Here is a 17,054-nt window from a genome sequence, read left to right on the forward strand (position 1 = left end):
AATATTAAATCGAGTTGAACTCAAATTTTATATGTGCCCTATTTGAATAGTTCGCTAATATATATATATATATATATATATATATATATATATATATATATATGTGTGTGTGTGTGTGTGTGTGTGTGTGTGTATTTCATGTTATGCTTCTTACTACGATTATTTTTTGTTTTATTTTTTATTGGGTCTAGATGTACTACTATTCGAATCACGACATACATTTTAAAATATAAAATACACCCTTCTTGAATATTTAATCGAGTTGAACTCAAATTTTATATGTGCCTATTTGAATAGTTCGCTACTATATATATATATATATATATATATATATATATATATATATAAAACAAAAAATAATCGTAGTAAGAAGCATAACATGAAAGCAATTAAAAAGTTGTAAGTAGTGTCGTCAAAACCAACAATTGAGAAAATTATTATTATTATTGTTAGCTTGTAAAGACGCTAAAATATCAAGACGTGACTGGAAATTAAAAGTATGGTTGATATGAAAGAATAACGTGAGAATAAACTTTATTTCTCACTTCTCATTCTTATTCTTTACAAAAATATTTTATTAATAATAATAATAATAGTTTACTATAATATTATGTATAAAATAATAAATATAATATTATTATTTTTAATATAAATGTTAACTAGTTGATCTGTGGAGTATTTTAGGTTTTTTTTAAAAAAATATTAAAATAAATTGAAATAAAATTATTTTTAAATTAGTCGGGTAACCTATAAATAAAAAAATTAAATAATATAAAACAGGGGACGGGAGGCCATGCCCACGGCCTCCCGTTGCACATGCACGCCCGCACTAGCATGCGAATTTTATTTTATTTTATTTTTCATAATTGGAACGCCTGTTGACGGGCATAACAGGTGGTTGTAACACCCACATTAGTTGTAACACCAATTGGGTGTTATTAGTTAAACTAAATATCAATAATTTTATAATAATTACTAGAGCATTATTAATTATCAATTATTATTAAAATAATTTCATTTATTCCGATACCAATCACGGAATGATTCATTCCTTACTTATTCATTCCAATGTACCAATCATTTCTTAAGAATTATGTATCTCATCTGATACTTCAGGAAATCGTTGACAAATAATAGAGCTGATTTGAATCATTTCTTTTTTTTCCTGCTTGAAAGAGAATAATTCAGTATATAAGATACAGAGAAATCCTATGTTCAAAAAAAAAAAAGATACAGAGAAATCCTCTCTGTCCAGTGTAATGCTGCATTTGACTTAGATTAGTTATAACTTATATAACTGTCAACGCCAATTAAACTAAGCACGGAACGGGGAAAGACCGCGGGAAAAGGAAAACCGAAGAAGGTAATAATATCGCTACATAGTTGTGTTAATACTCGGGCCGCCTAAGGCGAGGCTCTTTCACCGAGCCTGTTTCTCCTCATGTGATCGATCGCAACTGAAAACACGTCTATTACATTATTATATAGCAAAATTAAAGTTGAGTTAAATTCAACACGATGGCATAATAACTCAAAGCAGTTGTACTACATCAAGAATTCAACCAAGGTTGTGCCAGGATATGACAACTTTTACAGCACCTCATCTCTATCTTGGACGAATTGCATATACCATAGCACATCGAAATGGGGCGTCTTTAGACTCTATAAGATCTATACATATGATACAACCTCAATCAAGAAATGATGCACAAGAAAAATACATACCAACATCCACAGCGAGTCTGCCACTCACATTCTTGGACATTATTAACTACACATACTTATGGTTGTTTGTGAGCACCCGGTGGTGCAGATGGAATAGGAAAGTTGCTAGGATGAGCTCCAGGAAAATGGGGAGCCTCCACATATGGGCTCTGAAAAGTTCACAGATATAACGTTAATAGCCGAAAGGAGATGAATATCATGAACGGGAATTTAAAAAGTATTACAAATAACGCAAAATATAATACTTATAAGCAAATAAATTATTGCTTTTATTATTTAATGCAAATAAACTTGGTGCAAACTCTATCACACAATGCCATGTATGTGAAATGTTAGCAAATGCATGTTTTTCAATCTAAAAAATATTTCACCAATCTTGTTCTAAAACCCGGCACACACAGATTTATAAAGTCTTAACCAACAGATGATATTTTGTGGAAACGAAAGCACACTAAATTTTGGCCTGCTGCTGCATCGATTGGAATGAATTTTAGAAAATATTTGATCGGGGTTTTTAGATATTTAATTCATTAAAGGAATTCATAGAATTTCCTGTGAAGTACTGGATAGCATATACTAGGTTTACAACTGCACAACACATTTCAGCGTATTTAACTTCTTTTTTCTTTAGAAAACAGAAATCTCGCGAGCATTGCTAAATTAAATCCTTGTGAATCTTAGATCGAGTTTGGATGGAGAGAATTTAATTTGGGGAAAGCATGAATTTCAAATGATGCCAATAATAGGCATATTTTTAATACATTATGGTTTAAGTAAACTTAGAAAAATATAATTAGAATTTAGTCCTACTTTTGAAACTTTTAAATACTTGAATTTAATTCTAAAAACTTAGTATTGATGTATAAAGATTTAAAACCAGTGGATCTTGAAATTTATAAACGTGTAAATAAAATAATTGTATACACCTACACGCGAATCATAATACATGAACTTAAAATTCTAAGAATGAGATGTAAATGTAATCATATTCAGAATAGAAATGCATGCAAGGGGTTTTAATTTCTATTAAATTAGTATACGTGAAAGTCAACATATATGCGTTAAATTTGATGACAAGATGATGTTTGGATTTTAGATGCAGAAGGGGGGGTTTAGATTCTATATGACTTGGTACGCACGAAGGTACTGAGTAAATACGACTGTACATATATTACTTTCCATACACCTCAAAAATGTCGTGTGTTTTTTACCCCAAAGCACCACCCATGTTCTAGATAAATTATCACACTAGAATGGATTTTGCATATATACACCAAGTCCGCACCTCCAAACATTTCAAAAGTAAAATAAATTTTCAAGACTTTCTTAGGATAACTCTACTGGCTGCAAATGCATCAATCATGAGGCATGTAAACACGAATTTTTATATTCCAACAGCATAGATCAACGTAATGTTAGAAAAGTAGAAAGTGTTTACTCAAACCTAATTTTAGTCTATGCCCAATGTAATTACCCAATCATTAGAATAGTCAGAATGAGATCAGCTCAACAGAAAACCATCATCAAGGGGAGAGGTGGTGTGAAGGGAGAGGAAGGGAAAGGCCACACCTGGTATGCAGATGCATTGTATGACAATTCTTCATTATTTGAAGATTCGGCTGATGTGTTCCAAGAAGCAGCGTTAGCATTTGCTTCCCTTCCTCTCAATTTGTGGAGTGGATCACTTCGAATGTTTGCATTCTCATTTCCATTACTTGACTTCACTCTCTGAAGAACAAGAAAAACTCACGTCATATCCATCTCCCATAGTTAACAAAAACCCAAGGGGAAATTGGCAAGGATTCAGATTTCAGGGAATCTCTTACTTGGAAAATTTTTCCAAGGGTTTTTAAGCCCTTTGCTCGCAGTCGGAGCTCCTCTTTCTTTGCATTGCTGTCTTGCAGAACCTAAGGAGCACATAAATGAATTACAGCCATCAAGTTGCAATAAAAAATTGATGCAAAAAAAGGTGCTACTCCAAAACAAACCATCTGACAAACACGTGAGAGGGTGGCCTCAATATCAGCCACATTGAGCTTCCAGAGAGAGTCAATCATTAGCTTCTTGTGTGATTGCATGTATTCCTCAAGTTCCTCCTCCGTGTAATTTCCTTCAGCGCTGAGCTGTCGTTTCATGTCTTCTTGTAGTTGAATCAAAGCAATTGCACCTAAGGATGAATATTATGTCAGAAATGAAGGAAAGTGATCATAAGCCTCATGGAAAAACTGGTGCACACTCAGAATCTCCTCCCAACATGATGTAGCACTAGTTTAGTGATTTTTCTATCCACATTACAAGTTTCCTATTACCTAATAGCATATAGTATAGTGTTAGAACTAAAAGCCTAAAATACACTGTCTTCTTGGGCTCAAACAACATAAGCTTTGAAAAACAATTTCTTAAATGTGTTTCACATTATCCCGAAAAGCCTCGAGCAACAGAATTTTAAGGTGCCAACTTGGAAGCATAAATCTGAGCTGCAGAGCCATTAACATAAGAAAACAAAGCATGTATTCGATACAGGCAATGAGGCAAAGAAAATTCAAAATCGGTAAAACACTCAGCGAGACTAGACTAACCTGTTGCAGCAGTTACTTGGGATTTGATGAAATGTCCTTTATTTCTGAACCACTCAGCAATAAATGGCACACCCAAATAGATTACCTTCTTTCCAAGTTCTTTTGCAGCCTGTCTTGCATAGATATATCCGATCGTACTCAGCATATCCACACCATAAGCTGTGATAGGACATTTTACCAGATGAGAATAGGTTTGCTACAAATGGAGTAACTGACTGATAGATGAACAGTAATTAATAAAGGTGAATGTGAATGGTAGCAGATTATAGTCGAAAGTAAAATCCAAAATTGCAACTTGACAAGTAAGTAGGAACAAAACCATGCCAACCATATGTACCCCAAATAACATATACATCAGATGTTTATGCATTTATTTAAACAAACAAAAAACATTATATGTTAGCAGAGAGGCGTTCACAATATCGCAAGCCCTAGTGAGAGAATTCTTTGAAAATGCTCCCTCCCCTCTCAAACCACCGTCCAAATGGTTTTCTTCACCGATCCTTCCTTAACCCCTAAAACCTCAGAGCCGCTTGTTTCGTTTTTATCTTTCGACTCCGGCGCCGTTAACCGGCCGGCGGCGTCAAAGCCATTCAAAAAAAAAAAAAAATTTAAAAACCCAATAACCCAAACCATTTCTTTTCTCTTTTATCGTCCTTCTTACCGTGTAGCTTCGATCAAGCTTCCTCTTTATTTCCGACATCCCTAGTTTTGTCTTACCCGACCTTTTAACATTTCCCATACCCTTGTCCTTCGAGCGTTTTCTCAGCAGCCTCATATTTCTCATCACTTCTGAGAACAGTTGAAATGTATCAGGGGAATTTCAAGTTTGACTTCAAATCATGTTGCGAGATCAAAGTCGAACAAAAACTGTTCCTATTAAGCAGGGGTAGGAGGGGTAACACAGTTTTGGTGATTGAAAGGACTAGAAACGCAAGTTACGTTCTGGAAATCAACCTGGAAAGTTTAGATTGGATTATAGCAAAGCTATGGGAATATATTAACAAGCCACAATCCACACCTAATTTCAACAGATTTAGAGGTGGAGAAGCAGTGGTTTCTTTGCAAAAAGTTGTTAACGGCCGAGGAAGTTATTTAGAAATATCTAAGTTAGTTTGGAGGAGCAAGACTCAACGTATCATCATACCAAGCGGTCGATTCAACGGGGGGTGGAAATGGATGGCTAATAACTTGAGCAGATTTAGGATGAATACAAGGGATGCTGCATTGAATTTCAGAGCTAATAATAAGCAGCAGGATCAACCTCAAAAGAAGCAGAATGTTTGGCAGAATAGTAGGATCAACAGATTCCTGGTAGTGAAAGAATCAGATCAAGTTCAAGATAGGATTTCTAAGGATTGGAGTAAGGCTATTATCATTCCTAGGGATTGTGTCAACATTTCGTGGGAGTTGGTGACTAAAACTCTTGGAAAGGCGGTCCAGAGAAGGATTGAAGTGTTTCCGTTCCGAGCCAACAAAGCAGTTTGGTGGCCTCACAATGAAGAGGATGCTTCGTTCTATTTAAGAATTCAGAAATGTTTTCTGGAAAACAAAGTCACCTTATCTTTTCAGAAATGGAATCAGAAAATTAACAGCGAAGAGGAAGTGTTCGAGTGTTGTAACAGCTGGATTCGTTTATTAGGAATACCTTGGGACTTATGGTCCACTAATCTTTTTAAGAGTATTGGTGATCAATGTGGAGGTCTGCTATGCATTAGTCAAGACACGATCCTATTACGAGATTTATCAGCAGCAAAAATAAAAGTTGTGGGTCTTGAAGGAGGTTTCATCAATAGAAATCTTCAGATCATGACTGAAAGAGGACCCTTGATCATACGCATTATAGTGGACTCAGTCAAAGTATCAGAGTATGGCAGGTACGAGAAAAGGTCTTATGCACAGGTGGTGATTGAGGGAGTTAGAACCGTGAGAGGATGGGGAATCAACAAAGACTTCAAAGAAAACGGTCCAATTGTGGAAAAAACGACCGATATCCAAAGAAGACAGGAGGAAAACACCACAATCCATCCAACTGTTAACCAAGACGGAACGGTCAGGATTAATCAAAATTGTGAGACTGCAACCACGATAAATTGTAAAGAAAAAATTGATCTGAAGATCGTCGAGAAAGGTGAGAATTCAGGAGAAAGGAACTGTGCTTCAGAGCCATGGAACCGAGGGAATCACATCAAGATTCTCAAAAAATTAAAGCCGAAAGAAGAGAAGGATTTTCAGAAGGTCAAGATTGATTCTACAAACAATCTTGAATCTCATCAGAATGTACATCAAAAAGTTGAAGAGGAAAGATGCCACGTCGAAAGGAAGTTCAAGCATGTATATCGCAGGAAACAAGTGCAGTCAATTCAAGAAACATATCCACTGCCAAAAGAAGTCAATTCAAATATTTCAATCATTCATATTGACAAAGATACAACTCTCGGGGATGACGGAATTTGGGAGGACGAAATTTATCACGGAGCTATGGATGATAATTCAAATGATGGGCGAGCTTTTAGCGATGCCGACAGTCACATTTCCGATTATTCGGATTATTCAACAAGAATATCTCTGGAATTCGATGATTTGGGCGAATTTTTTGAAGATTCTCCGAGCAAGGTAGGCAATTTACCCATCTCCTCTAATTCACATCATTCTCCTTCCCAATCTCTTCCTGTTCCAGATTTATTTATCGGGTCGGGGGTAAGGGTAGAGGGTTCGGATGGGCGGGAAATTAATTCAGTGGGTTTAAAGATGGGCTTATCCGGGAATAAAATCACAGGGCATCACGAGGGGGTGGATGTTGGTAAGAATATTGGTAGTCCGGAGAAACATCAGTTCAATCACGTAGATTCGAATGAGTGCTTAAGTTTGATGGGTTTAAAGAGAGTGGATTTTAATGACTTTGATGGGTGTCGATCGATGATGGAGAGTGTTGGTTTCAGTAAAAGTAAGAACAAGAGGGCCGCGGAATTGATCCAATGAAAGTCTTCTCTTGGAATATCAGGGGGAGTGGATCAGCCACTCGAAGGGGATTGATTCGAGCCATAATTGCCAAAGAAAAACCAGACATTATTATTCTACAGGAGACAAAAAAAGAGATAGTGGATAGGAGATTAATCTCAAGTCTGTGGATTTCAAGATTTGTGGAGTGGGTAACATTACCTTCGTTGGGAAGATCGGGGGGGCTTCTCGTTATGTGGGATCCAAGAGTAATAAAGGTCAAGGACAATTTGATTGGGGATTTCTCAGTATCAATTCATATTCAAAATGATGCCCAAAACGACTGGTGGTTTACAGCTGTTTACGGGCCATGTCACCCGAGCTTAAGAAATAATTTTTGGGATGAGATTGCAGGCTTGAGAGTCATTTGTGGAGAAAGATGGTGCTTGGGGGGAGATTTCAATGTTGTGAGATCAGTTAGTGAGAAAGTTAACAGTCGCTCTATGACATCAAGTATGGATTGTTTCGATAGCTTGATCCATGAACTTCAGTTATGCGACCCTCCTCTCCTAAATGGTAAATTCACTTGGTCGAATCTCAGGGCTTCACCTATATGTTGTCGTCTTGATAGATTCATGTTCACAGTAGGATGGACAGAAATCTTCCCATTCTTCAGACAATTAATTTTACCGAGAATAACGTCGGATCATTTCCCTCTGGTTTTAGATTTGACAAAAAACAAATGGGGCCCGACGCCTTTTAGATTCGAGAATGTTTGGTTAAAGGACAAAAGATTCAAAAACTTAACTCAGCAGTGGTGGATTGATTCGAATCCAACAGGATGGGCGGGATATAGACTTATGATGAAACTAAAGTCAATTAAGGGTGACATCAAAAAATGGAACGAAGAAGTTTTTGGGTCACTGGAATTGAAAGCAGCAGATTTAACAAACAAAATAAGCAGAATTGACAAGTTGGAGGGTGAAGGAAAGGCTTTGGAAGGATTAGTCAACGAGAGAAAAGAAGCGAAACTGATGTATGAGGAGATGTCAAGACTGAAGAATCAGATAGACAACCAAAAATGCAAGTTAAAATGGATCAAAGAAGGGGATCAAAACTCAAAATTCTTCCACTCCATTCTAAACCATCGTAGAAGTAAGGTGACTATTGACAGAATCGAAAGAAACGATGGTTCAATCACAACAAGTGACGATGAGATTGTTTCAATTATCTCTGAATTTTTCCAGGGACTGTATAGTAAGCATGAGGCAAGATGCTGGGGTATTGAAGGTGTTGAATGGTGTCCAATTGAAGATGAGATGAGCCGAAGCTTAGAAACAGAATTTACAGAGGAGGAAGTCAAAGAAGCGGTCTTTAAATGTGACGGATGAAAGAGCCCGGGGCCTGATGGATTTACTTTGAGTTTCTATCAGCATTGTTGTGAAACAGTCAAAAAAGATCTTATGCTGGTTTTTCATGAATTTTTCAACAATGGAATCATCAATGGAATCACCAACGAAACTTATATATGCTTGATTAGAAAGAAAGTAGATTCTCATAAAGTCAGGGACTTCAGACCTATCAGTTTAATAACGAGTTTGTATAAGATAATTTCGAAAGTCTTGACAGAGAGATTGAAACGTGTGATGGAGTCGACGATTTCAGAATCACAGAATGCATTCGTCGAAGGGAGACAAATCTTGGATTGTGGTCTTATAGCAAATGAGTTGCTCGAAGAGGCTAGGATTAAGAGGAAAAAAGGATGGGTGCTGAAATTGGATTTTGAAAAAGCCTATGACAACGTCAGTTGGGATTTTCTAGACTTTGTGTTATCAAAGAAAGGGTTTGGAGTAAAATGGAGATCACGGATAAGAGGATGTGTATCAAATGTTTCATTTTCAATCATGATCAATGGGAGGCCAAGAGGAAAATTCAAAGCTTTTAAAGGACTGCGCCAAGGAGATCCATTATCACCTTTCTTATTTAACTTGGTTGTAGATGTCTTGGGAAGATTGATAGAAAAAGCTAAGGAATTGAATCTTGTCAAAGGAATTGAGGTCGGAAGAGAAATGATTGAGATATCCCATTTACAGTTTGCGGACGACACACTCTTTTTCGCACAAAAAGAAGACCACGTAAGAATCTTGGTACAAGTGGTAAGAACTTTCTGTAAAATGTCGGGTTTGAAAATTAATTGGGAAAATAGTGCGTTGTTAGGAATTAATCGTGAAGAATCTGAAGTTGAAAGGTTGGCAACACAAATGGGATGTGGCAAAGAGTCATGGCCTATTCCATATTTGGGGGTACCTTTGGGAGGAAACCCATTGAAACAACTGTTTTGGCAGCCGGTGCTTAATAAACTGTCCAGAAAACTCGCTGCATGGAAGAAAGGATTTCTGTCCAAAGGTGGAAGATTAACATTGATTCTTTCAGTCTTGAATTCAATCCCGATATATTACTTGTCATTATTTAAGGTCCCAAAAAGTGTTGAGGAGTCGATGAACAAGATATCACGGAATTTTCTATGGGATGGAGCGGATGGAGACAGACATATACATTTGGCCGCATGGGATCAGGTTTGTAAGCCAAAGGAAAGAGGGGGGTTGGGCATTGCTAACATCGGCTTTAAAAATGCAGCCTTGCTTGGGAAGAGGTGGTGGCGTTTTTTCAAAGAAGAAGGGACCTTATGGAAAAAAATCATTGTTAGTAAATATGGATTGCAAGAAAATGGGTGGGATGCGGGTTTGGCGAGAAATGTGACGTACAAATGCCCTTGGAAGTTTATTTCCCGGATACACCCAGCTTTTAAAATGAAAGTTTTAGTCAAGGTGAGGGGAGGGAACAAGGTTAGATTCTGGGAAGATAATTGGGTGGGTGAAGGTTCTTTCAAAGTTTGTTTCCCAGCTTTATTTCAGCTTTCTTCTCCTCGCAATATGCCCATTTCATTTTATGCAACATTTGATAATTTAAATCGTAACCTTTCTTGGGATTTCCATTTCAGACGGGGGCTGAGAGATGACGAGATTGATGAGTTGTCAGGGCTATTAGAAGTCTTAGAGTCGGCTAGATTAGTTGAGGGAGTGGAAGATTTCATTCAGTGGGATGGGGACTCATCGGGTATTTTCTCTGTTAGTTCTTTCTATGACTCATTCTTCTCAAATAATCTAAACCCAAAATTCAATCTTTTCGATTATATTTGGAAAACACCGGTTCCTACCAAAATTCAGTTCTTCTCTTGGACAGCCACTCTGGGTAAGCTACCAAGCTCGGAGATGATTCAAAAAAGATGCTCAGGGATTGCATTATCACCGAGTTGGTGTGTTCTATGCAAAAATGATTTTGAGACTCGGGAACATTTGCTCATTCACTGTCCTTTCACGTATGAGCTGTGGATTAGAGCGCTACAAGAAATGAGGTTGGTTTGGGTGATACCGAAATCATCAAAAGAATTGTTCAGCATGGATTTGGGACAACCAACTGGTAAAAGAGGGGGAATATTTTGGAGAGTCGTGGTTCAGTGCCTATGTTGGACAACTTGGTTGGAAATAAACAAGAGAATCTTCGAAGGAAAAGAAACAACTGTTGAAAACTGCTGGAGAAGATAAAGATTAGCGTGGCCCAATGGATTGGAAACCACAGAGAATTCGACAATGTTTCTGTTTTCGATTTGCTTAGACAATGGGATTTTGTTTACATATGATTGGCTTGTGCTTTAGTGCTTTATTTTTCCGATTTAGGACAGTGAACTTCTAGAAGTTCACTGATGTAATCCAAATTATTATAATTTTAATAATATATCGTTTTCTATAAAAAAAAATATGTTAGCAGACATATAAATCAATATTATTACACTTTCTCAAAAATCACAAAAGCTATTGAGAGAAAATATGAAATAAGTAGTGCTGAAAATGATACTGTGGTTCCATTGGTCTAAATAACAAATCCATAAGATAACATGTATGAGCAGAAAATATGATAGCTGATGATGTGTTACCAGCATTAGAAAGCCTTGACACTTCCGCCTCAGCCAGCCGAATAAAGTCTTCTTTGTTGCCTTGGATATAAAGATTGAGCCGGTCTTTAAGTATGCGAACAAGCTTCTCTTCCCTTTCCCTCTGAACCGTCTAAAATAACAAGAAAAAAGGTCATTAGAATACAGAAAAGCTATAATATTAATATTCTAATGGTAAGGATAAAATATTCTAATGGTAAGGATAAAACTCCATACTTATTTCAACTTTCTGATGGTCAAGCACTGACTAATGATGCATGCACATAGCAAAGTAACTTCTTCACATTTTGATAGCTGGAAATTGAAGTTTTAAGAAGAAAGGGTATTTAGATTTCGAACCATTTTGCAAATTGCTTTCCCACAGTTTGCTTCAAAGAAAAAGTATTTCTTCGCATTCCACAGAATTGAAAATTCCTTCTGGATTGTAATCCATCTAGTACATCTGATCCTTCCTGCCTGTGCTTATATGCTGATTTCTTTGGCTCAAGAAATACAACTCTAAGCAGATGATCTGGGCAAAGCCATAAGAGGGAAGACTGAAGTTGAAAAGGATGGCTGTGTAAGGGTGTAACCCTGCCCTACCAACATCTTATGGTTGCTTATGAGGTTATCGGTTGGCATGCATTGTTTAGCTATGCCTTGAGGACATTGTGCATGTTTGGTCACAAGTTTGTGTAAAAGTGGTAATAACTTTGCTCTAAACAGTGTACCCTGGTCATAGAGTAGGTTCTCATAAAATTTTTAAAATAAAAAAATGAGTTGATTCTTGTGGATGCATACTGTGAGAAGGAACAAAGTTGGTGACTGCATAGCTGATGATAATATGAAAGATGTTCTCCACTTTGGAGTGTGGTTAGCCGAATTTGACCCTCGAGACATTCATTCAAAAGGATCAACTTGGACCGCTGGTGTAGTCATGTTTTCCATTATCATTCTACATGTGCTTTTTTCTTTTCAGAGGCTTCTGCCTTTTGTTTTGTATTCTGATTGCATTTCAATACAATAAAAATTATAAGCCCTTCTTTAAACACCACGGGGTAGTCTGATAATATAGCACTCATAATGCTACATTGCAGGATAGAATATTAAATTTGGCAAGTCAAGCAGATCCAAATTTTATATGGATTCATAGGAATCATACAATAGTTGGGAATAATCAATTTCCAGGTCTTTATTTCACTCTTGATCCTTCAAATCCCATCTTCCCCTAGTAATCCTTCTAGAATACATACTAGTGTTAAAATCATGACAATAAAAGAAGATAGCACACACATGTAGGAAAAATATACACTACGAACAAGGAAATATCAGAGGTTATACCCGCATCTTGTCTTGCAATTTTTTGGCATCAAATTCTTCACCTTCTGCAAAAACGTCCAAGGAAGCCATAGATGCCATGGCAAGCTGGCCAATATATTCCTCAAAAAGCTCACTTCCAAAAAGCATGGCAAAAATCGCTGCAGGATCAATAATTGCTTCTCTGAAAGAAATTCACAAAGAAAAGCATTACCAAAATTGGGTAATAAATAGAAATCGCTAGAACAGAAAACCATAATTAGGAAAAAGCTAAAGACAATAAAAAATTATGTACGTTGAAATTCCTGACTTCCCATAAGCATCATAAGCTTCTCTCTGCTTAGGATCACTTAGCACTTGGTAGGCCTCGCCCAGAATCTGGTATAAAAAAAGGTATTGAACTGAGAAGGCAAAAACCAATAACCACTATCACCACATATTGAAGAGATAATCTCAAATAGATAACACTTGTTCACTGCTCTTCCATCTCTGGCTATATTTTACCATTTGTTTATGATCATTTTGTTGAAAAGAGAAGGCAAAAGTCAATAACCATTATCAACACATATCGAAGTATCAAACACATAATCTCAGATAACAGTAACACTTGTTCACTGCTCTTCCATCTCCGATTAGATTTTATCATTTGAATATGACAAGTTTATTGAAAACCATTTATGCCGTGAACCGTTTTGATATGCATGTTGAACAAAAGAACTTAATTAAATACATAAATCATATTGCTTTGCATATGTGATTGCATATTCATTTGACGAAGTGATACAGATTAACTGGTGGTCAATATTTCACATCTCACAAGTTAGATCATTCCAAAATTGCCGCAAATGTTACGAACTATTATTTCAAATACAGTCTCATGTTAATTAGAGCTGCAAAAAGATTTTCCTTTCATTTTTTGTTCAAAAAATTAAAAGAGAGTAAAATGTTAAAAATAGTTACGGGTTTAGAACAGAAGCTCGAATGATTTTTAAATTACCAAATGTTAAATTCAATACAGTAAATTTATAAGTATGCTGGCACTGCAGTAACTAAACCCCAACCTAGACACAAGTATTTTTACCATGGACAAAGTCATTCATAGCGTGCTTTGAATAGTTAAAAAAAAGTCATCATGAATTAAGTCTACACACTTCTCACACAAAAGCAACAGAAAAATTATAATAAGGGCAAAGGTGGTGATCTCACCTGAAAATTTTGTGCCGCCAAGGGATCATTCGGGTTTTTATCTGGATGAACCTGTCTAGCCTGCGACATTTTAAACCATCGGCCAATTGAAAAGGGTTATAAATGGCATAGTATATTAGCACGTGAATTGCAATTGCAGCGTATAAAAAGGATATTCAGAATCCTAATTTTTTTAAAGAATAACTCCAAAAATAGAAAAGCAAGAAGATTATACAGAAAGCTATCAAATTAATCTTTCAAACGTGTACATCAACAAAAAACCATGATATAAGATATACTTGTTCTAAAAAAACTTCTCTACCAAACCCAATGTGTCAAGTCTTGTTCTATAAACTCCATGTAGATCAAAGTATAAGATCTTTTCTCAGGTTAGAAACCCATCTATCGCAGCCCAAGTGGCACTAATTGTGTCAAATAGTGACACAGGTCTCATGTTCGAGATCTCTAACCTCCACCACCAAGTGTTTAAAAAAAAACAATCTATTGCACAAACGAAGGGAGTAACTAAATAAAACTCGAAAAATAAGACTCCTCTAGCTAATATATTGGCTTCTTCTCTGCCTTCTTAAATATGGTTCATCCAATCGAAAGGTAAGCCCAGCAAATTCGCTTCAAAAACCATTTCAAGCTCCAATCATATCGATTAAACTTGCGAAGAGCACAGATTGACTCATGAGCCATGTCAAGGCATGCAACTTATTGAAGCAAATTAAAGCAGCATTCATCTAGCCATCATCTTCTAGATTATGGATGTACGAAAAAGATCGTGAAGTGAATATCATCACATATGCATTTTTTAAACTGCTGACAAACAATAAAAATAAATACTCATTGGTATAACAAAAAATATGACTGCCTCACTGAACATTACCTTCAATACAAAAATTCTACCTCTGTGACACCTATTAGCCTTAAACTCGCGTGGTTCATGGTCATTGCACGTACTTCTTGGCCAGAGCACATTCACAGCTAAACAATTGTGTTTTTGTCCTAACATGCACCTACACATGAGTATTGTGCACCGTTTTGCCTTGAGACTCAATGTGCATTCCATAGACTCTTAGTAACTAAGTCCAAAATCCATATCACAACATTAAAAGTTGAGCAAGAAAAGCTAGAGCCAATGACTGACGTTTTGCAGCTTTTTCTCATCCCTTGTGTTCATTCTAAGCACATTAATTTTGATTTCTATTCACTCTCTTCCTTCCTAATTTTAAACCTCGAAGAATAATTCATACATAGTAAGTACGAATGCAAGAAACAAAAAGTAAATGTGCTAGTGAAGATGGAGTCGAGGATTGCCTCGTTCTCTCTTTTGTCCTTTTGATTAACAAAAGTGAAATGTTTCTTACTTTTCATATTAACTTAGTAATTAAGGTTTGAAGTTCAACATATGGCAAACCAATTATTAAACAATCATAATGTCCCATTTCCTTGGCAACATCACACGAATCCTATTGTTCAAGCTAATTCATCGAGTTGGATGTCATCCATCCAAATAATATAAACAAAACCCCCCCTGTGATCGCACCAAAAGCATTTTGGGGGTCATCAAACAAGGAAAACAGCTTAATGTGAAAATAACTAAAAATGGATAAGAGTTGTATTTCTCGATGATATAACGAATAACACGAATAACGGAAGGAAAAAAATTCAAATTGTTCCCTCAGTTTTCTGGCACCAAATCTAGGTCGTTGGATAGAAACAGCCAGTTGGACCATATACATCCTTAAGTGGCACGAAATTTCATATCAAGTCTCTTTACAAAGAAGCATCTAAATCATAAACCTGTGTGGTTGAGACTTTAGAGGTTGCACCATCACATCCCTGGGAAGATGCTATGTGGATCAAGCATTCATGATGAATTTAGGAACGTGTCGATCTCAAATATATTGAGAGATTGGGTTTATGTGTACCATTGATTCAATATTGACATTATGTACTTTCTATTGACAATGGACCACCAGTCCGCTGATGTAATTAATTCTTATTATATCATCAATAAAATATCATTTCTTATAAATAAATAAAAACTTCATATTTGTCGTTTTCTTAACATTGAGCAATAGGTTGATCTCGTGAAGATTTTTATGATTGAACCACAAAATTCAAATTTAAACCGACAATTTGCATATCAAACAGACACCTGATAGACAGAAAATGTTTAATAGTTTAAGTAACCATGAAACGGATCGTGCGCGGTCGATGAGGATAGAGCATGGAAATTCACGTCAAATTCTAACCATATTTTCATCAGTCCCGCATTAGGCAAACCATCCCGGATGTGATTATGATAATTGACAGCGATAAAGAAAACCTAGCCGAAACGGAAAAAATATGTCTATATATAAAAATAAAAAATAGAAAGCCCAATAAATCCCAGCTATGGAATCGACCGCACCTTAACATAATACGCTTTTTTTATCTGTGACTCAGTTGCGGAAGGGCTCACACCCAGCACATCGTAGTACTCCGTCTCTTTCACCATGGATCTCGAACAAGTTCTTCTTTCCCTGATTGCACTCAATTGATTAATGAACAAACTGGATTAAGTTACACGAGTTCCAGATTTTATACGCACAATAATCAGAAGAACTGTACCAAAATTCAGGATCGAACCAAGAATTAGCTAGCGCTACGGGAATAGAAGTGTAGAATCCAGCGAATGGGGTTGGGTGATTGACCTTTTCTGTCCCGTCCTTTTGACTACCCCGGCCTCGTCAGCTCTTACTAGCCAAAACTTCTTTCCGCGTAAGAGATTGGAGAACGCGGAGGTCCCACGCGGATATATTCGCACACACTCACACTCACACTCACACTCACACTCACACGTGCACATGCCGCTGTAGAAAAATCGCTCTTAATTTTTCCACCAAACAAAAAACCATCACCATATTAACTGATCATGGCAATTGGCATATGCGTCGATCAACGAACAAAATAGAGAAGAAAATCGTTTTTTATTATTTTAAAATAAAAGTTAAATGATACGAGAAAATATATGACGAAATAGTTTGCACTACGATGGAAAAACAATCAGAATTGCTGAACCATCGCTATCGCTAAAGTAAGGAAGAGTGGAGACCCATCATATATACATTGTTTTTCTTCATTCCCACCATAAAAAACTAAAATCGGGACGGATATGATAGGAGTGAAATTCAGTAACATAGATAAGAATGACAAACTCATCTCGCCCCATTACCATCTATGTGTACAATGGGTCTCTCATTTAATTTCTCGAAGGGGCATAATGTAAGCGGTCCGTGCAGATTTTTTCTGACAATTTTAAATTA

General features: G+C 36.5%; 2 protein-coding genes across 3 annotated transcripts in view; one reads left to right on the forward strand and one right to left on the reverse strand.

The window, feature by feature from the left end:
• Positions 1–17,054, forward strand: part of LOC140841510 (histone deacetylase 19-like) — a 79,012-nt gene that overhangs the window by 20,446 nt on the left and 41,512 nt on the right. The gene's annotated exons all lie outside the window — the stretch shown is intronic.
• LOC140841324 (chaperone protein dnaJ 10-like) lies at positions 1,456–16,565 on the reverse strand. 2 transcript variants are annotated; one of them, XM_073208647.1, is made up of 11 exons: positions 16,378–16,565; positions 16,160–16,271; positions 13,759–13,818; positions 12,848–12,930; positions 12,577–12,736; positions 11,239–11,368; positions 4,305–4,463; positions 3,714–3,892; positions 3,552–3,632; positions 3,295–3,453; positions 1,456–1,874 (listed from the first exon to the last, which is right to left on the reverse strand). In XM_073208647.1, the coding sequence occupies exons 2-11, from the start codon at positions 16,244–16,246 to the stop codon at positions 1,782–1,784; spliced, it is 1,191 nt and encodes a 396-aa protein (XP_073064748.1). In that variant the 5' UTR covers positions 16,247–16,271; positions 16,378–16,565; the 3' UTR covers positions 1,456–1,781. The 2 variants fall into 2 exon arrangements, with proteins under 2 accessions (XP_073064748.1, XP_073064741.1); XM_073208640.1 differs by having other exon boundaries at positions 16,360–16,564.

This window comes from Primulina eburnea, chromosome 1, assembly GCF_022965805.1.
Source record: "Primulina eburnea isolate SZY01 chromosome 1, ASM2296580v1, whole genome shotgun sequence".
Taxonomy (NCBI): Eukaryota; Viridiplantae; Streptophyta; class Magnoliopsida; order Lamiales; family Gesneriaceae; genus Primulina; species Primulina eburnea.